General features: G+C 44.9%; 1 protein-coding gene across 1 annotated transcript in view; it reads right to left on the bottom strand.

The window, feature by feature from the left end:
* LOC126100226 (translation initiation factor IF-2) overlaps positions 1–22,519 on the bottom strand; it is a 327,365-nt gene that overhangs the window by 27,327 nt on the left and 277,519 nt on the right. Inside the window, exons 2-3 of the mRNA XM_049910801.1 lie at positions 5,656–5,926; positions 1,388–1,712 (exon numbers count right to left, since the gene is read on the bottom strand). Of these exons, the coding sequence (XP_049766758.1) occupies positions 1,388–1,712; positions 5,656–5,926 (596 nt within the window). The remainder of the gene's footprint in view (positions 1–1,387; positions 1,713–5,655; positions 5,927–22,519) is intronic.

Here is a 22,519-nt window from a genome sequence, read left to right as displayed (position 1 = left end):
GTGTCATGTAATATTTTGTGTAATGTAATATCTTGTATAGACACCTTTTATTAAGCTGACATGTTCCACATCATTATGAAGTGTCGTATTCATGATCTATGGAACAAGTACTAATCTAATCTAATCTCTAATCTGGATCAAGCGCGCCTATCACGAGATACGCCAGAGACGCATCCACAAGCACCACGCCGCCAACGCTCTCTCGGCTGCAGGTATTTAGGCCGCCGACGCTGACCGGAGGGACTGACTCACTTATTCATGCAGTTTGGCATCTGTCAGTTTACTCGTAGAGCCGGTATAGTTCATCACAGTACATAGTGGCCAGATTAGTGACTACAGTAGGACTACTATTATTGATGTTACATCAGTCTGCAAAAGACTGCTACAAAACATAGACACTATTCAAGTTAAGTAACAGCTTCCTGTTCGTGTAAATAAAGAGCTGTATAATTCCACATGTACTTTTGTGTTGTAGAATGTGGATACCGGCCACCCATAACAAATCCTCTCGCTTTCTTCCTTGTGGTATAAGACTTTACAGGCACAACCCACATTAATGTTTCCAGAATGAGATTTTCACTCTGCAGCGGAATGTGCGCAGATATGAAACTTCCTGGCAGATTAAAACTGTGTGCCGGACCGAGACTCGAACTCGGGACCTTTGCCTTTCGCGGGCAAGTGCTCTATCAACTGAGCTACCCAAGTGCGACTCACGTCCCGTCCTCACAGCTTTACTTCTACCAGTACCTCGTCTCCTACGTTCCAAACTTTACAGAAGCTCTCCTGCGAACCTTGCAGAACTAGCACTCCTGAAAGAAAGGATATTGCGGAGATATGGCTTAGCCACAGCCTGGAGGATTTTTCCAGAATGAGATTTTCAGTCTGCAGCGGAGTGTGCGCTGATCAGTTTTAATCTGCCAGGCAGTTTCATATCAGCGCACACTCCGCTGCAGAGTGAAAATCTCATTCTGGAAAAATCCCCCAGGCTGTGGCTAAGCCATGTCTCCGCAATATCCTTTCTTTCAGGAGTGCTAGTTCTGCAAGGTTCGCAGGAGAGCTTCTGTAAAGTATGGAAGGTAGGAGACCGGTTACTGGCAGAAGTAAAGCTCTGAGGACGGGGCGTGAGTCGTGCTTGGATAGCTCAGTTGGTAGAGCACTTGCCCGCGAAAGGCAAAGGTCCCGAGTTCGAGTCTTGGTGCGGCACACAGTTTTAATGTGCCAGGAAGTTTCACATTAATGTTCCCGAATAGACGTCAGGATACTATTGATCAGAAAGTTTATTTCAGGACCTTTTGGACAGTGTCTGGTGTTAAAGATTACTCGTTGAAATCAGTGTTACTAGAGTAGAAATTTGACGCCGCTCGGAAGCGTCCCCGCGGTCGCTCACCCCGAGTTGTCGGCGACGTAGTCCCGGAGGCGGAGGACGCCGTCGGCGCCGATCCAGCCGTAGGAGCCGACGACGGAGCCGTCCTGCAGGCGCTTCTCCTTGCGGTACTGGCCGCTCTGCGTCTGGTAGCGGAAGTAGCGCTCGGGGCCCTCGTCCGTCTGGATGTGGAACTGGCCCGCGTCCGCCGCTGGCACCGGAGCGGGCGCTGGAGCTGGAGCTGGAACGGCGCTGTTCCAGGAGCCGGGGCTGCCGCTGGCTCTGCTGATGCTGCGGCCGCTCACCGCGCTGCTGCGGCCGCCAGCCTCCGGCCGACCGGCGCTGAAACCTACCCAAGACAAACTAATATACACTACTGGCCATTAAAATGGCTACACCAAGAAGAAATGCAGATGATAAACGGATATTCATTGGGCAAATATATTATACTAGAACTGCCATGTGATGACATTTTCACGCAATTTGGGTGCATAGAGCCTGAGAAATCAGTACCCAGAACAACCACCTCTGGCCGTAATAACGGCCTTGATACGCCTAGGCATTGAGTCAAACAGAGCTTGGATGGCGTGTACAGGAACAGCTGCCCATGCAGCTTCAACACCATACCACAGTTCATCAAGAGCAGTGACTGGCGTATTGTGACGAGCCAGTTGCTGGGCCACCATTGACCAGACGTTCTCAACTTGTGAGAGTTCTGGAGAATGTGCTGGCCAGGGCAGCAGTCGAACATTTTCTGTATCCCTACAGGACGTGCAACATGCGGTCGTGCATTATCCTGCTGAAAAGTAGGGTTTCACAGGGACTGAATGAAGGGTAGAGCCACGGGTCGTAACACATCTGAAATGTAACGTCCACTGTTCAAAGTCCGGTCAATGCGAACAAGAGGTGACCGAGACGTGTAACCAATGGCACCCCATACCATCACGGCGGGTGACACACCAGATGGCGATGACGAATACACACTTTCAATGTGCGTTCCCTGCGATGTCACCAAGCACGTATGCGACCATCATGATGCTGTAAACAGAACCTGGATTCATCCGAAAAAATGACGTTTTGCCATTCGTGCGCCCAGGTTAGTCGTTGAGTACACTATCGCAGGCGCTCCTGTCTGTGATGCAGCGTCAAGGGTAGCCGAAGCCGTGGTCTCCGAGCTGATAGTCCATGCTGCTGCAAACGTCGTCGAACTGTTCGTGCAGATGATTGCTGTCCTGCAAACGTCCCCATCTGTTGACTCTGGGATCGAGACGTGGCTGCACGATCCTTTACAGCCATGCGGATAAGATGCCTGTCATCTCGACTGCTAGTAATACCAGGCCTTTGGGATCCAGCACGGCGTTCCGTATTACCCTCCAGAGCTCACCGATTCCAATTCTGCTAACAGTCATTGGATCTCGACGTAGGCGAGCAGCAATGTCGCGATACGATAAACCGCAATCGCGATAGGCTACAATCCGACCTTTATCTAAGTCGGAAACGTGATGGTACGCATTTCTCATCCTTACACGAGGAATCTTAAAAACCTTTCACCAGGCAACGCCGGCCAACTGCTGTCTGTGTATGAGATATCGGTTGGAAACTTTCCTCATGTCAGCACGTTGTAAGAATCGCCAACGGCGCCAACCTTGTGTGAATGTTCTGAAAAGCTAATCATTTGCATATCTCAGCATCTTCTTCCTGTCTGTTAAATTTCGCGTCTGTAGCACGTCAGTTTCGTAATGTAGCAATTTTAATGGCCAGTAGTGTAGATTGCTAAGCGGCTAAACGACGCACGGACCCAGTTGCAGGTAGCCTACTTTCACTGCTTCCAAGGGCAACAAAAAATTTGATTTTCAGTATTTCATATAATGAACGTACAGTTGCTACTATGGACAGCTGTATAATGGAATGACGACAGTGAAAATTTGTGCCACATCGGGAATCGAACCCAGATTTCCCGCATTACGCGAGCGGCCGCCTTGACCGCTTTGGCTATCCGTGCACGACTCATGGCCAGACGCAAATTTCAATGTGTTGTCAACTATGTGTCTACAACCTGTAGAGCCAAAGAAACTGGTACATCTCCCTAATATCGTGTGGGGCCCCCGCGAGCACACAGAAAGAAAATGGCTCTGAGCACTATGGGACTCAACTGCTGTGGTCGTAAGTCCCCTAGAACTTAGAACTACTTAGACCTAACTAACCTAAGGACAGCACACAACACCCAGCCATCACGAGGCAGAGAAAATCCCTGACCCCGCCGGGAATCGAACCCGGGAACCCGGGCGTGGGAAGCGAGAACGCTACCGCACGACCACGAGATGCGGGCACACAGAAAGATTCGACTAATGTCTGAAAGTGGTTCTAGAGGGAATTGACACCATGAATCCTGTAGGGCTGTCCATAAATCCGTAAGAGTACGAGAGTGTGAGATCTGTACCAGGTCGGGTTGACAGAGGAGATAGAGAAGATCCAAAGAAGAGCGGCGCGTTTCTTCACAGGGTTATTTGGTAAGCGTGATGGCGTTATGGAGATGTTTAGCAAACTCAGGTGGCAGACTCTGCAAGAGAACGCTCTGGTTCGAGGTGTAGCTTGCTGTCCAGGTTCCGAGAGGGTGCGTTTCTGGATGAGTCATCGAATATATTGCTTCCCCCTACTTATACCTCCCGAGGATATCACGAATGTAAAATCAGAGAGATTCGTGCGCGCATGGAGGCTTTCCGGCAGTCGTTCTTCCCGCGAACCATGCTCGACTGGAACAGGAAAGGGAGGTAATGACAGTGGCACGTAAAGTGCCCTCCGCCACACACCGTTGGGTGGCTTGCGGAGTATAAATGTAGATGTAGATGTAGATGAGTGTGGAGATCTGTTCTGAACAGCACGTTGCAAGGCATTCCAGATATGCTCAATAATGTTCATACCTAGGGAGTTTAGGGGTCAGCGGAAGTGTTTAAATTCAGAAGTGTGTTCCTGGAGCCACTATGCAACAATTCTGGACATGTGAGGTGTCCCATTGTCCTGCTGGAATTGCCCAAGTCTGTCGGAAATCATTATGTACATGAATGGATGCAGGTGATCAAAAAAAAAAAAAAATGGCTCTGACCACTATGGGACTTAACATCTATGGTCATCAGTCCCCTAGAACTTAGAACTACTTCAACCTAACTAACCTAAGGACATCATGCAGGTGATCAGACAGGATGCTTAAGTATGTGTCACCTGTCAGAGTCGTATCTAGAAGTATTAGGAGTCCCATGCCACTCCAACTGCACACGCCCTACACCATTACACAACCTCCACCAGTTTGAACAGTCCCCTGCTGACATGCAGGGTCAATGGACTTACGAGATTGTCTCCATACCCGTAAACATCCATCTGCTCGGTACAATTTGAAACGAGAGTCGTTCGAACAGTCAACATGTTTCCAGTCATCAGAAGTCCAATGTCACTGTTGACAGACCCACGCGAGGAGTAAAGCTTTGTGTTGTGCAGTCATTAAGGGTACAAGGGTGGGCCTTCATCTCCGAAAGCCTATATCGGTGATGTTTCGTTGAATGGTTCGCACGCTGACACTTATTGATGGCCCAGATTCGAAACCTGCAGGAATTTGCGGAAGGGTTGCACTTCTGTCTCGTGGAGCGATTCTCTTCAGTCGTCGTTGATTCCATTCTTGCAGGGCTTTTATCCGCCCGTAGCGATGTCGGAGATTTGATGTTTTACCGGATTCCTGATATGCACGGTACACTTGTGAAATGGTCGTACGGGAAAATCCCCACTTATCGTTACCTCGAAGATATTATATCCCGTCGCTCGTGCGCCAACTATAACACCACTTTCAAATTCACTTAAATCTTGATAACCCGCCACTGTGGCAACTGTAACCGATCTCACAGTTGTGCCAGACGCTTTTTGTCCTATATAGGTGTTGCTAACCGCAGCGCCGTATTCTTCCTGTTTACATATATTTGAATACGCATGCGTATACCAGTTTCTTTGGGGCTTCAGTGTATCTTATATACACAGGGTGGTCCATTGATAGTGACCGGGCCAAATATCTCACGAAATAAGCATCAAACGAAAAAACTACAAAGAACGAAACTCTTCTAGCTTGAAGGGGGAAACCAGATGGCGCTGATATTAATATGCATTTATTACGCACACATAGTGGAGTTAGCAGTTCGCAAAGTCTACAATTTTTTTAAATTACTATTATTGTAGCCGACAGAGCAAGGAGTCGGATTAGAGCAGGTATCTGCAGCACGCCGTGCGGACGGCGGGTGTGGGCGACTTACGAGCATCGGCGAGACTGGCGGCGCCTTCCCTGGCGCTCCCGCTGCTGACGACGTCATTGGGCACGGCGACGCTGGAAGTGTCGGACCCCGCGGCGGCGCTGTCGGCGACCGCAGGAGGCGGCGGGCCCACCGTGCTGGAGCTGGCGGCAGGAGCCGCGGCCGCCTGGGCTGGAGCCTCCGTGCTGGCCGGCGCGACGGCCGGGCCGCTCTTGTCGCCGTCGCCTTCGCTGCTATCTGTGGCGGCCGCCGCGGCGGCGGCGAGCGCCAGCACCTGCAAACGCGAGCAGAACGCCTCGTCACTTCACAGCCCTCCAGAAGCACGTTTATATCAGGTAGCAATGTTGCTACAATCATTCTTTGACTCTGCAGGGGACAGTGCGGTGATTTAAAACGTACTGGCAGATTAAAACTCCACTTATCAGCCAGAACATTATGTCCACCGGTCTTTTATCGATATAAACACGTACAGGCCAAAGCAGCGGAACTGGCGAGGAATGACTGCTGGTCAGACACAATGGCTCTGGGCACTATGGGACTTAACATCTTAGGTCATCAGTCCCCTAGAACGTACAACTACGTAAACACACACATCCATGCCCGAGGCAGGATTCGAACCTGCGACCGTAGCAGTCCCGCGGTTCCGGACTGTAGCGCCTAGAACCGCACGGCCACTCCGGCCGGCTGTGTGTAGGAAGGGGAAGGCGCGCGATATACCGGGTGATCAAAAAGTCAGTATAAATTTGAAAACTTAATAAATCACGGAATAATGTAGATAGAGAGGTACAAATTGACACACAAGCTTGGAATGACATGGGGTTTTATTAGAACAAAAAAAAAATACAAACCTTCAAAAAATGTCCGACAGATGGCGCTTCATCTGATAAGAATAGCATTAATTAACATAACAAAGTAAGACAAAGTAAAGATGATGTTCTCTACAGGAAATGCTCAATATGTCCATCATCATTCCTCAACAATAGCTGTAGTGGAGGAATAATGTTGTGAACAGCACTGTAAAGCATGTCCGGAGTTATGGTGAGGCATTGGCGTCAGATGTTGTCTTTCAGCATCCCTAGAGATGTCGGTCGATCACGATACACTTGCGACTTCAGGTAACACCAAAGCCAATAATCGCGAGGACTGAGGTCTGGGGACCTGGGAGGCCAAGCATGACGAAAGTGGCGGCTGAGCACACGATCATCACCAAACGACGCGCGCAAGAGATCTTTCACGTGTCTAGCACTATGGGGTGCCTCGGGCATGGATGTTTGTGATGTCCTTAGGTTAGTTAGGTTTAACTAGTTCTAAGTTCTAGGGGACTAATGACCTCAGCAGATGAGTCCCATAGTGCTCAGAGCCATCTGAACCATTTTTTTGACTGCAATGCCCGACTATGTAGTAAAGAGATAGCAACCAAATCGAACGTATTGCTTAGGTCGTAAAGTGACTGTCAACTGGGGCAGCGCTCTTCGGAACACAGGGATGCAAATCGGCCCTACGATCAAGAAGAGAATGCGTCTCTTATATTTATTTTTTGTTTATTTAATTATTTAATATAAATAATTTTGTTGAATTTTGTCTTAGTATATTTTATAGAATTGATTTTTTTGTAGTTTATTGGTAATGTAAGTGTTTTATGAAATATTATTTTAAATTTTTTAAGTACATTTTATTTATTGTACCTTTTGTACCAGGGTTTATCAAAATTTTAATTTTGTTATTTATTTTTAATTTTGTTATTATGTTTATTTTGTTATTATGTTTATTTTGTATATTTTATGTTTATTTTTAATTTTGTTATTTTTCGCGAGCTATGCTGGCATAGTTGAAGTGCTGAGAGCAGGCACTCAGTCGTGCCTGTGTAGAGCGTGGTCTGCGATAGAAATTTTGCTGTTCCACTCTAGTAAGAGCGCGCATACATAACTGTGGTCGACGTGGCCGACTGCCATGTGGAGCACCTGAGATCAATTCCTGTTACTGCCAGGGATTTTTCCTTGCTGGGTGGACTGGATCGGGAATGCACTCAGGCTCGTGATAGCAGCGTTGAGGAGCTGCTTGAAGAGGAAGTAGCCGCTCGAACGTCTGCGAAGTCTGCCATGGCCGAGAGACTGTGTGTTGAAGACAAGGCCCTTCAAACCGTATCCACATGACGCCACTGGCCGAAGGTGATAAGGTAGTCGGTCGGTCTGGATTGGCCAATCTGAGGCCAGAACGGCAGAGCATTATTATCTGCTGCGCGCGATTAGCCGAGCGGTCTAAGGCGCTGCGGTCATGGACTGTACGGCTGGTCCCGGCGGAGGTTCGAGTCCTCCCTCGGGCATGTGTGTGTGTTTGTCCTTAGGATAATTTAGGTTAAGTAGTGTGTAAGCTTAGGGACTGATGACCTTAGCAGTTAAGTCCCATAAGATTTCACCAAATGCAGAAGCGAAATGCTATATTCGCAACAGATCAGTGTAGCCCATTTGTAAGTTTATGATACACGTTTAGGGAAAATGGAATGTAAGAAAAAAGGGCGGTGTTACTACTACAGTAGCCTGATGGGTAAGTCTAGAGCACGGGTTCCCAAAATTTTCGTCTGAAGGAACACTTCGAAGATCCTGGTACTTTGATTAAACCCGTTGTTTTATAGTTTAATATTTAAAAAAATTACAAAAAGTTGTTTATTCTTTTGAATTTTCTCGTTCTGGGAATACCGAAGGAGCGATCCGTTTTTCTTGTTAAATTCATTCAACATCCTAGATCGCATAAATATTCCTTTCTTTAAGGTAACCGGTTTCAAAAGACTTTGCTGTTATCTTCAGGTCTTAAACATCTTTTTGTAGTGAAATGTGTTCATTTTACGTTGGACCTCACGCCACGTTGTCATGTGGATAAAAATCAGCACATTATAAGAGTCTTGTTGTGATTAAAATGTTTAAAAACATAAAGGACCTTGTGCAAATGGGCATATCCATCTATATATCGCTTATAGATGCTTGTTACATCACAAAAATCACAGTACACAGTAGCACATCTGTTTACGTGAGGTGGACATATTCTAAACAGTGGAAATCCACTTTAAACGGCAGTTGTATTTTATACGTCGTTTAACGTGGATTTTTGCTGTTTAGAATATGTCCAGCTTATGCAGACAGATGTGCTACTGTGTACTGAATTTTTGAAGATCGGGAATATTCTGCCACGACCTCTCCTTCTACTTTCAGCCAAATCCTGTGAAATAAAAGCAAATTTCCAGTACCAAATTTCGAAATGGCTACCTTCATTTTCTGCGCCGTACCATTATCATACGTTATTTATCTCCATTACAGAAGCGTAACGCATGCAGGCAGAAAAATAGGAAATTCATGTACTTGCGGTTTTGGCCAGATATGAATTATATGTTAGCATTGGAAGAGCACTATATTTCTATTACATTTTTCATGCCCTTGATCGCGTTGAAAATGTCTCAATAACAATTTCGCAACTGACACGTTACTGTCCTTCGCAAGGGTGGTGGCACATAGTGCGTGACGCATAGGGTAGGACATGATTCTACAGCTAGTGAATAGCGGCAAAGAACTTTGCGTCGAGAGTACCGCTCTGGTTCCATGCAGGTAACGGAACTACAAGCGAGGAGCAAAAACCGCCGGCCCACATTCGCAAGTTGCGGACGCCAAGGTCGTGGACGACGACTCGAGACAGCAGCACGGCTGCTTTGTGTGGGCCGTGCAAGGGGAGCAGCGGAGGCCCGCCTGCTTTCACACACTGCCCCTCATTCCTTTTCCTTTTGTTAGTACTTCAGTAGGCCACTTGTAGCGGCTTGTTGCGCAAAAAATCCCTAAGAAAGAGTGCTAAATCACTCCTGTTTCGAATGTCGTTTCTTGTAGTCCCATTCCGCCAGACATTCACACTGATAGCTTTTACCTTGATCCAGTGTTGCGCGGAGCTGTAGTTTAGTTCGTAAAGCAAGACTCCGCCTGAGCCGTAATGAGAATTTGTTTATTTAAATAGTTCAAAAAAATGGTTCAAATGGCTCTGAGCACTATGGGACTTAACTTCTGAGGTCGTCAGTCCCGTAAAACGTAAAACTACTTAAACCTAACTAACCCAAGGACATCACACACATCCATGCCCGAGGCAGGATTCGAACCTGCAACCGTAGCGGTCGCGCGGTTCCAGACTGTAGCGCCTAGAACCGCTCGGCCACACCGGCCGGCTTGTTTATTCACTACACGACCGGATTTATAGCATTACATCTCCGTCCTCAGGTTCGAACAATTAACTAGAAAAAACCATACATGCAGATACACCTACATAGTTCGTTGTTGGCCTCGGGGCTGTGCTTTGCTGGCTGTTCGTAGCTCCCTTGCACATGGGAGGACGAGAACCTGACCAGACAGGTCCGACCGATATGCATGTTTGTATCCAGTTAATTGTCAGCGGCTGAGAATGGAGCTTTACCGGTCTGAAACCAGTCACGAAATTAATAAATAAAATCTCATTACAACTGAAGCCGATTCTTACTTTATCTGTATGTTATACAGTTGCGCATATCTTCACATCGAGTCACTTGTAGCGTAGTTTTTTAAATTATTTTATACTGAATATGATTCTCAATTTGCTCTCAGAGTACATAATAAGAAATAAGATTTCATTTAGTTTCAATTTGTACTGGTATCGGAGATAGTGTTCGTGCAGAATGTGCAGCAGCAAATGAGAACACAGCCAATGGCCTTCTCGCAGTTGTAATAGCCGGTTCCTGTCAGATCACCTGGCAAGCGGGGTGCACTCAGCCCTTATCAGGCAAACTGAGGAGCTACACTACTGGCCATTAAAATTGCTACACCACGAAGATGACGTGCTACAGACGGGAAATTTAACCGACAGGAAGAAGATGCTGTGATATGCAAATATTTAACTTTTCAGAGCATTCACAGAAGGTTGGCGCCGGTGGCGACACCTACAACGTGCTGACATGAGGAAAGTTTCCAACCGATTTTTCATACTCTAACAGCAGCTGACCGGCGCTGCCTGGTGAAACGTTGTTGTGATGCTCGTGTAAGGAGGAGAAATGCGTACCATCACGTTTCCGACTTCGATAAAGGTCGGATTGTAGCCTATCGCGATTGGGGTTTATCGCATCGCAAAATTGCTGCTCGCGTTGGTCGAGATCCAATGACTGTTAGCAGAATATGGAATCGGTGGGTTCAGCAGGTTAATACGGAACGCCGTGATGGATCCCAACGGCCTTGTATCACTAGCAGTCGAGATAACAGGCATCTTATCCGCATGGCTGTAAAGGATCGTGCAGCCACGTCTCGATCCCTGAGGCAACAGATGGGAACGTTTGCAAGACTGCAACCATCTGCACGAACAGTTCGACGACGTTTGCAGCGGCATGGACTATCAGCTCGGAGACCATGGCTGTGTTTACCCTTGACGCTGCATCACAGACAGGAGCACCTACGATGGTGTACTCGACGACGAACCCGGGTGCACGAATGGAAAAACGTCATTTTTTCGGATGAATCCCGGTTCTGTTTACAGCATCATGATGGTGGCATCTGTATTTGGCAACATCGCGGTTAACGCACATTGGAAGCGTGTATTCGTCATCGCCATATTGGCGTATCACCCGCCGTGATAGTATGGGGTGCCATTGGTTACGCGTCTCGGTCACCTCTTGTTCGCATTGACGGCACTTGGAACAGTGGACGTTACATTTCAGATGTGTTACGACCCTTGGCTCTACCCTTCATTCGATCCCTGCTAAACCCTACATTGCAGCAGGATGATGCACGACCGCATGTTGCAGTTCCTGTACGGGCCTTTCTGGATACAGAAAATGTTCAACTGCTGCCCTGGCCAGCACATTCTCCAGATCTCTCACCAAATGAAAACGTCTGGTCAATGGTGGCCGAGCAACTGGCTCGTTACAATACATTCCCTATCCAGTGACGCCTTTGGGCTGAGGATTATACGGCGGCTGGTGGTGCCGTTGGACCTTCATGGTCTGTTTGAGGGGTGGAGGTGGGGTTGGGGGGTTGAATTTTGGATGAGAACACGTGCCACTACTGTCAGATGCAGGGGTTGGACAAATATATGGAAACGCCAAAAACACAATACATTACCAGGCCCAATTACCATGTAGGAAAATCGTTGGGCGTCGAAATAGCTCCCAGTTGTCTCGGTATGGACAAATACCGGTCCTGTTTGGTATACAAGGGAATCTCAGACCATTTTTCAAGCAAATTTGTGGTACGTCCAGGTAAGGATGATTGAGTGACTGAGATGGATAGCGATCATGCACCTTTCTCTCCGAATTAGACCACAAAGGCTCAATAATATTGAGATCCGGTGACAATGGTGTCCAGGCGAGATGCGAAAGTGTGGTAGTTGGGATTAGAACCCTGCAGTATGGACTTAAATTTTCGTTCGGCGACCTTGGTTCAAATTTCCTGTGGCTTCTCCGAAAGGAAATCAGACGAAGTCCAGAACACTTATATCAATAAACTACAGGCGCAATATCCAATCCTTCCACGATGAGCTAACACTTCATCCATTACGATATAGTCGCAGGCGAGATATCGAAATTCAATCTCCGTTCCATCCATCCTGAACGTTTGCAAGCTCGCCTGCTTCTCACCTAGAACAGCTGATGTGTTAGACAGCCTTCAATACGCGGTGAAACTCTGTGATGTGCATTGCGTGTCGGATCCCACGCGCGGCATGGCGTAGGTTTCGGTGAAACGCACACCGCCTCTCAATAAGGAAAGGCGTTGCGGTCCTGCTGCCCAAATCCAGAGAACTGGTCCGGACTGGACAGCGAGCCCGGATAATGACGTCACACATTAGCCACTCGCTGCAAAAGGAGCCAACCGCGCCCTCGCGGGAAGGAAACACCCACTACATTGGACTAATCATGTCTGTTACAAAGTAACTCATCAAACTATCTTGACGTGCAACTACGCAAAGTATTCGGATGGCCTGATGACTCTTCCTAAGTCGAACCCGTGAACGATACCTATTTCTTCTGATTCAGAAAATATTTTTCTCATGAAACTCAAGTCTTTACTCAAATCAAGTAATGTGTACTATCGACAGTGGAGAAAAGTAGATTCCATATTTCTAAATTTTACTGATGCCTTTCACACTGTTCCTCACAAGTGTATTCCAGTCGAAATGTGTGAGTATGGAGAATCGTCTCAGTTGTGCGACTAGGTTCTTGATTTGCTGTCCGAAAAGTCACAGTTTGTAGTAACTGACAGAAAGTCATACTGAAACAGAAGTGATACTTGGGGTTCTCCAAGGAAGTGTTATTGGTCCTCTGCTGTTCATAATTTATATAAACGATTCAGGAGACGGTCTAACCAGCCCTCACAGATTTTTCGCAGGTCATTCTGTCGCTTATCGTCTACCAAAACCACCAGAAGAACAATATGAATTACAAAACGATTTACAAAAGATATATCTCTGATGTGAAAAGTGTTAATTGCTCTGAACAATGAAAAGTGTGACGTTCTCCATATAAGGATTACATGATAAATAATACACGTCGATATGTTACCTTTTCAAATAAATACCTAGGATAACGGTTATGAAAAACTTAAATGTGAAACAATCACATAGAGAATGTTGAGGGGAAGGCGAACCAAAGATTGTGTTTTATTGCCAGAAGAGTTAAGAAGATGCAACTGATCTACTAAAGAGACCATCACATTTTGCTTTTCCGCTCTCTTCTAGAGATATGTTGCATGGCATGAGATTCTTAGCACATAGGATTGACAAACGACATCGAAGAAGCTAAAGGAAGGGCAGCTCGTTTCGTAGTATCGCGAAACAGTACTGTCACAGGTATGATAAGCGACCTGGGGTAGCAATCACTAAAACATTTTTAGTTGTGGCCAGATCTTAACTCGAAATTTTAATCACCAACTGTGCCCTCCGAATATGAAAATATTTTGTTCACGCTCACGTGAAACAACCATCGTGATAAAATAAGAGAAACAAAGGTCGCATGGAAGAATTTAGTTTCGGGAGTGGAGCGGTCGCAAAATAGTGTGAAAGTGGTTCTATGTGCCAATCACGTAAGTGAGAATTGCAGAGCAGTCATGGAGTCGTAGTTGTAGACATGAGGATGAAATAATAATAATAAGAAAAAAAAAAAGAGTTTAAGACGGTTCCTCAGGCAGCATGGCTAGTTTCCGTAATATCGAGTGAGCTTTTTTGAGGTATTTTTTCCAATTTTTGCGGTTTTAGTATTCAGAAAAATACATTCCATTCTAAAGCATATTTATATCATTAAATGCACGCAGAAGACGCAAAGTATACTATCAATAAAATATTTAAGGAAATATCAGTAAGGGATATGAAATGAATGAACACGTGAAATGAATGGTAGGCGGATGTAAGATTTGTTGTGGGGTTCGAGGGAAGTGCAGTGTATCTATAAAGACATCGTATATAAGAATGGAGTGCTTAGTAAGCAGAGCTGACAGCAGAGACAGACCGCGGTGAGATATGTGCCGCTAGAATTACAACAGGCGGGCACAGCCCGTAGGAAAGTGTGGCAAAGATCCTTATGGAACTTCTTTGTAAGAAAGCGGATGTTGTTTTCGTGAATGCTGAGATTTTGGGAATCGTGAATTTAGGGAAACGTCAGCTGACGAATATTTTGCGACAGTTGTTTCTTCGCATACCATTCATAGGAAGAAAGACCAGGCCGCGTTAACGATGTCTGCTGCTGACACGAATTGGGTAAGACAGACAGTTCGTAATATTGGTACGAAACGTAACACTGGGCAGTGGTGTGGCCTAAACACCATGTAACCAAAAGTTTCAGGACACCTCTGTATAAATGACAACTACACGTGAATGTAGTTGAATCGGCCTAAGCTGATCGTTGACAGTTGTAATGGGCTGGAGGCGGCAGCTTCACGGGAGTACGACTAACCAGTAACGTCACGCGATTTTCAAATGTTTATATGGCAACGCCTCAGTGTTGTCGCAGCTCTGTCGACGCCTATTGTTTTAGCCTGCAGCCGTTAGCACTTCGCAGTTGAAAGCTGCCAACAGCATTGCGATCTGTCAGGGATCTTCTTACGCCGTCTCGACTACAGAACCCGCTAGTGAAAAGAGGAAGCTGGGAGTATTGCGTTGTCAGTACAGTTCAGTTCTTCTTGAGCCGCCCAAGTAGACTGTTGTGAATTTGAAGCAGAAACGAGAAGAAACAAGAACATCTAAACCAAGACCAGGCAGACCTGTACACTGACAGACAAGGACCATCTAGTATTGTGGAGGATGGTTATGAGAAAATTACATGAAATCAGAAGTAAGAATCACTCGCAAGTTCCAAAGTGCTGCCAGCAGTTCGGCTAGGACAGTGACTGTGGATAGGGAGTTAAAAAGGGTATGGGATATAACAGTGGAACAGCTCCTTATACAAGCAAGGGGTAGTGTAAAGAGTTAACAGCACTAGACAGTGGTAGCGTTCCCGCTTCCCACGCCCGGGTTCCCGGGTTCGATTCCCGGCGGGGTCAGGGATTTTCTCTGCCTCGTGATAGCTGGGTGTTGTTAGTTAGGTTTAAGTAGTTCTAAGTTCTAGGGGACTGATGACCATCGATGTTAAGTCCCATAGTGCTCAGAGCCATTTGAACCACTAGACAGTGGATGACTGGAAACGAGAGATCTGGAGTGATAAATCACGGTACACCTTGTGTCAGCCCCAAGGAGGACTATGGGTTCGATGAATGTGTGGAGAACCTTACCTGCGATAACGTTTAATGTAGGCAGCGAACTATGCAGGAGATGATGTTACGTTATGGGATGTTTTACGTTGTTAAATGTGGTACCGTTATTGTGCTAAAGAAAAACGCTATATGCGTAATGAAAAGAACGCATTTTATGATACAGTGTTCTGCATACAGCAGAGGAACGTTAGGAGACGATGATCGTTTCTATCAACATAACAATGCATCTTACGATAATGCAGCAGATATGATGATGATGATGTTTGGTTTGTGGGGCGTCCAACTTCGCGGTCATCAGCGCCCGTACACATTCCCAATATGTACACAGTCCAGTCTAGCTACTTTCATGAATGATGATGGAATGATGAGGACAACACAAACAGCCAGTCCCCGGGCAGAGAAAATCCCCAACCTGGCCGGGAATCGAACCCGGGACCCCGTGATCCAGAAGTAGCAACGCTAGCCACTAGACCACGACTTACGAACAGTATATATGCGAGTATGGTTTGTGGACTGTTACGATCCTGAAGTGATCTGGCCTCCCCAGCGTCCCGACTTGAACCCAGCGGAACACCCCTGAGAGAGAAAGTCGATATCACTTCAGATCCCAGCCTCCATCATCACTATCTTCTTTGGTTTAGATTTTTGATGAAGAATGTGTTGCGATTCCTCCACAGGCACCGGAAACCTCATTGAAAGTGTCCCCAGTCGTGTCAAAGCATCATAACGGTGGAGGGAGTACAGACATTATGTTAGTTGCCACTGGTAGGTGTCTGGATAGCTTTGATCAGGCAGTGTGTGTGTGTGTGTGTGTGTGTGTGTGTGTGTGTGTGTTAGAGATGGGCAAACTCGTTCATCCTTGGGAACTAGTTCACTGGTGATCATTCTTTTTTGGGAACCGTTCATTTTTACTCGTTCACCGTTCATTTGTGCTTGGTATATGGTTCTTATGAAAAACTGGAAACTAGTAGTGTAGGTGACTGAAGGATGGAGGGTACCAAGAGGGGGCACTTGCCTCCCCCCTGGAGTATACAGTTTTTATTCATTACAGAATTCTCAAACACTTTTAGAAGAAATTTCTGTGATTCTGCAGAACCTCTCGTTTAGCCAACTGTAGCCTTGTGTGGCTGATCGCAAAGAAATAATATAGGGTGGCGCACGGAAAACCGGCCTCGAGTACAGACTACTCGCCAATTACGGACGATGTGTTGCCCGTTACGAACAGATACAACAAACAGACAAACATGTAATAATTAGGCAGTGAAGAAATAACAAGCTAATGCAAGCAACAACTGCGAAACAATCTATGACGATGTGTAGAGAGCTGGAGAAGAGAACATGCTACGCGCATGGGGTATAGCTCATGTAGTCATGTTGGTGGCTGTTTCCAAACTTAATAAACCACAAGTGTCTTGTATAAAATTCTTCGTTTCGACTTCCACTACATAGCTATGCTACGTTGTAAACAATAATCGTTTACACCGTATATATACTTCACTTCACGTTGTCTCTGAGTTCGTAGTCAAAGTAGACTTCATGGAAGCATAAAATAGAATGTGGTTTTCTTATACTTGCATCACCCGCTTAGTAAAAATTAGGTTTTTTTGTTGCATTACTAAAGTTAATGCAGCAATAATAATAATAATAATAATAATAATAATAATAATAATTATAAAGTTCGCAGTAATAAAGTTTTTGGTTTGAAAGCTCCTTCTGAACAAATGTTTTTGAGATAATAAGTAAATACGATTTTATGGCAATCTGTGTCTTTTCAAATGAAGAGCCACCGCTTTTCCTACTGAGCCAAAATGACCCACAACCCACTTTTTTTTCTTTTCTTTCTTTTCCGAAGAAACCAAAGTAGCAGGAAATGAAAATTGGAAACAACCAAAGTTAAAAATAATTAGAGCCTTCCTAAACGTAATGTTTTGTATATGAAAGATACACGAAAATCCTTTTATATGAATTTTCTTACACTAAAAATTAAGCAAATTATTGAAAGTTAGCTGCTAACTCAAGTCGATGAAACCAAAAAACATATGAATAACAAAAAAAACTTGCCTTGTTATAAGTATGTCTTCTGCTGTTCATCGATATAATGAAGTGAGCTGATATGGCCTTTTGTTACCTGAAAAGACGTACCTATTACATACAACGTAATTTTTATGTAATTTACGTAACTATAAAATACTTTTTGATTACCGGTCGTGGATGCTAAATAGCCAGAACCAAGTGCAAGAACAGTTTGAAACACATGTAAAATAGGTGAGCGCAGTGAACGAAACGAACAACTGGATACTGAACTAACTAGGAGCAGTCGGCAGTGGAACTGAGACAGGTGGTCATGCGAAGAACGACGAGTGCGGCCGAGGGAGACCGAGACTGAGACGAGCACGCGATCGAGGCTGGAACGAGAACTGCCGAAGTGACCGCCGCGACCGAAGTGAACTGTGAACCGATCGTTCTTCATTCCCGGGAACTATAAGTAGACCGCCGCGACCGAAGTGAACTATGAACCGATCGTTCTTCGTTCCTGGGAACTATAAGTAGACCGCCGCTACCGAAGTGAACTGTGAACCGATTGTTCTTCGTTCGCGGGAACTATAAATAGACCGCCGCGACCGAAGTGAACTATGAACCGATCGTTCTTCGTTCCCGGGAACTGTAAGTAGACGGCCGCGACCGAAGTGAACTATGAACCGATCGTTCTTCGTTCCCGGGAACTATAAGTAGACCGCCGCGACCGAAGTGAACTATGAACCGATCGTTCTTCGTTCCCGGTAACTATAAGTAGACCGCCGCGACCGAAGTGAACTGTGAACAGATCGTTCTTCGTTCCCGGGAACTATAAGTAGACAGCCGCGACCGAAGTGAACTGTGAACCGATCGTTCTTCGTTCCCGGGAACTATAAGTAGACTGCCGCGACCGAAGTGAACTGTGAACCGATCGTTCTTCGTTCCCGGGAACTATAAGTAGACCGCCGCAACCGAAGTGAACTGTGAACCGATCGTTCTTCATTCCTGGGAACTATAAGTAGACCGCCGCGACCGATCGTTCCTTGGAATTCGTTCCTCGGTCCTTTCGTTCATCTTGGTGAACCGTTCCTTTGCACCCGTTCGTTAGCGAACTACCCACCTCTAGTGTGTGTGTGTGTGTGTGTGTGTGTGTGTGTGTAGGTGTACACTTTACACAGTTTCCTCTCCAGACAGTGTATTCGTTATGCTCTGCTCAGGAGCAATGCAAGCTGACGAGGGAAGATGAGGCGGCAACCTGGCCCCCATAGCGGCGCACATTGTGTGTTAATGCGGCGACCTTGGGCGGGGCCAGCGAGAGGCCGCGAATTGGACGCGCCCGTCAGCCTGCCGGCCTGGTGTGGGCGCGCCGCTGCCCCCGTGCCGCGTTGCAGGTCAGCAGCCGGTGGAGGGCCCAACCAGCAGACACCTGTCACGCGGCATTGCTCCGCGGGGGGGAGGGGGGGGGAAGCGGGAAGGGGGGGAGTAAACTCATCTGCCAGCGGTCGCAGTGAGACTTCGGGAGATGGTTTGTCGTTTCCACAAGTAGCTACACTTTCCTCTCTAGTCATTTTATTAAACATTTTCTCATTGAAATAAGTCGCCTGGAGCGCAACAGAGTGTATTGTTTAAGGGGCTCCGGAAAGGCTCAAAATCATGAAAAGTTCAATTTTTACTTTTTTGCGTTTTCTGAATCTGCAGACTATTACCTTTTAATAGATATATCATTTATTCAATTCCGAAGACTACAACTATTTTTAAATTTTTTTTGAAATGTGTTCTACATGGGCGTGACCCACTGTGGCGGTGTTAAACTGCTGTCAAATGGTGTTATTATTAACGTCCGTGTTCATCAGGTACATTTTAGTGATGTGAGATACAGTATGTGTTGTGGCTAACCTGTGATGGTTCAATATATATCGCTGGTGTGATTGTCGATTGTTTCATGTTTATTTACTCTGTCGTTATCTCGAAAATATTCGTAATTAATTCTGTTTCTTGAGTCTCTGTTTTGTTGAAGTATAATAATGAGTAAAAGTAAAGTTATTAGAAATCCTCTGAAGGCTTTTAAGAAAAGGAGAAATGTTGGAAAGCCCAAGGTATGTGTTATTACTGTAAATAATAACATTCTAACATGGTACGAGCGATGCTTGCTTTAGACAAGGAACGCCTTCGGGCTGCAGACAGGGCTGTAAAGAGTCTAGAAATACAAGCAAGAGTAAACAGGAGGAGGAACAAGAGGAAGCTGGAGGAGGAGTTTGCAGAGGATGAAGATAATCCATCCTATGGACCTGGAATGCACTAAAAAGTTAATTCAATCTTTGTCGCTCGATTCCCAAAACTTTTATTTTCTCATACCAATTACATGTTTTCTAAGGATCTTGTTGTGAATTTTCATTACAATTGAAAAAAAATCATCTTTAATAACTGAACTAAAATTTTGTAAAATCCCAGTGTTAAGTTGTAGCCCATATTCCAATAAATAATCTGTAAAAAGTTCAACTTCCTACCTCAAATACTTTGTGAGGAAAGATGTAATTTATAAGCGTTATTTTAACGTTGCAAGTATAGGGCGTTCCGGAGACCCTTAAGGCCGCGCCTAGGAGAGTCTGCCAATACTGGTGATTCCTGGAATAGGGGCAGATGATTCACAACTACTAAAGTTGTAAAACCACCGTAGGCTACCGTTACAGAGCGTAGACTATGGGAGTTTTCCATGTAGAATTGGTCAATAATATTATCTTGGAACGCTTCCATTTGGTCCGTGTTTGCATAGAAAAACAGTAATATCACAAATTGAGTCCGCATTGATGCAAACACCGTGTTATTTGTTTATTTCTTTATTACCCCAAGCTAGTTTCGGCGACAAACATCGCCATCATCAGTGGTTTGTTTTTTAACCTAAAACATGCAGAACATGGTATCGTTGTACAAACACAATAAAGCATTATTACATTTTTACAAATCGTCTTTTGAAATATAGTTTTATATTGATACTTTCATACTACGTTATTTATTGTATGCTACAGCATGTTTTAAGCTATTATGGGCGCTGTTTGTGACATATTTTCTGTGCTTTTTTTTCTGTTGCCATCTACTTACTTAGTGAACATCATGTCATTTGCAACCATGTGAGCGGCTGTTAGTAAACAAATACTCAAGGTGAACTTCGTATGTCAGCAGTATATACTTAGGGTTCTGGTAGTGTTTGTGGAAACCAGTTGTTTTGGAGTGTATTTAGCTGTTGCTTAGCTATTCGTGTACTCACGTTCGTTGGATAGTGTGTGGCTGCTTTTTACACAGAAAAACAAAACTTTTGCACCTTGTTTCTGATCCAGAATATTACGCCATCTTGCTCATCGCGTGTGTCGCGAGAGGCGTATCGCAAGTGGCGAGAAAGGCTATGAAAAACTGTAGCACGAATTACGACGACCTCTATCCATTATTTATGTCTCTGTGTGTGATGAGGAAGAGATTCTTTTGCGTGTGTGTGCTTTCTGTTCTGTGTCCTTGGTCAGTTCTCTCAGAGCGGTAAAGAGTGTGTTGTTGCAGAGTGTTGTGTTTTCGTTTATTACATTTTTCCCTTCGACTATAGCCTTTTGTATGTGGTAATTTTCTTCTATCGTTAGTTGTCGGTATAGACTGTTGCTGTTTCTCAGAATGCGTAGATATTATTCGATATTAGTGGGGTTATGGTTTTTGTTCATTAGATGTCCTGCAAAAGTTGAATGTGTGCTGTCACTTCTTAGAGCACTCATGTACTCTGTGAATCTCGTTCGGAAATTTCTGCTTGTTTGTCCTATGTGGTGGGCCTGACAATATATCAACTCACTTGCAACTCTTGTCAGGCCACTACATAGGACAAACAAGCAGAAATTTCCGAACTCAATTTGTGATATTACTGTTTTAGAATTGGTCAGTTGAGATAGTAGCCACGTTACCTGTACGTTAAGCGTGTTGCATACCTATTGGGCATTCAAACCAGTGTGTTACTGCATTCTCCTAGAAATTGGAAGCGGTGAACCGTCTTGAAACTGAGTAGGGTATGTAAAGGACCATGTAACCTATGGGAACATTTTTGTTCTACGTAGATATCTTCCTGTCTGTTGCTTAATAATATACAGTATTTACAGCAAAATTGAAACTGTCAATTTTTAATGCAGCTTTTATTGGAAAATTGTTGATTTGTAACGTGAAACACAGGGATGTTCCGGTAAAAATAGAAAAGCGATACAGATTTATCTTACAGCGTTACAAAACAAAATTTCCTGAAAAAGGTAAAGGTAAAAAACGCATAACAAAACCATATCAAACATTGCTTCAATACTTCGTCGAGGTTATATAGAACATCTTTCTCTTATTCGTAAACAACTTTCACACTTATCAATAAGAACGGTAGACTCTTGCCTTCAATCATGATGAAGAACGTTGTATTGAGTACAAAATAACAGCAATAATTGTATAGATTGTTTATATTTGTGCATGTAAATTGTAGTTTCATCAGAATCAATTGCTTTCGTTACATAAAAGCGAAGAAGTTACGCCATCATCTAATTTCCTTTACTTATAAAACGCAATTTGTATATTGTTAGGATATACAATACACGATGAACTAGCACAAAACGATGCGAGGCTCCAATTATGTAAAAAAAGACAAACAGAGAACAAAGTGAAGTTGTCGGATCCCAGTTTCTCCTCACACATTGAGTTATGTTTCTTTCCCTTCCAATGCTACCAATGCATCCAGTAATCCTACCATTTACTACGCCATTTGTGTACTGTACCAAACCTATTGAACTGTAGTTTTGGTTTAGCGCAACTCTAATAACAACGATTTCGCGCATACGCTTAATTCATGGGGGATTCCCAACTCACCTACGTCGAATATGATTGAATCAATCCCAGTATGTAATTTATACATTGAAGGCGAAGTGAATCATCTACGGTTCTCGTGTACCAGATACAAGACACAATAAATATCCTTTATTGGTGCATTGCTTAACGCAGAGTTTCCTCTTCCAAAGTCGGCTGCAGTGTTGTTATAAACCCGAAAGAGTGCTCTAATATTAGATATGATGTTGAAAAACGTAAAAATTTGTGACCTAACTATCTAGAGGCACCGT

The sequence above is a fragment of the Schistocerca cancellata genome, chromosome 9 (assembly GCF_023864275.1).
Source record: "Schistocerca cancellata isolate TAMUIC-IGC-003103 chromosome 9, iqSchCanc2.1, whole genome shotgun sequence".
NCBI lineage: Eukaryota > Metazoa > Arthropoda > Insecta > Orthoptera > Acrididae > Schistocerca > Schistocerca cancellata.
Note: the sequence above shows the minus strand (reverse complement) of the source record. Positions and strands in the feature narration are given on the sequence as shown.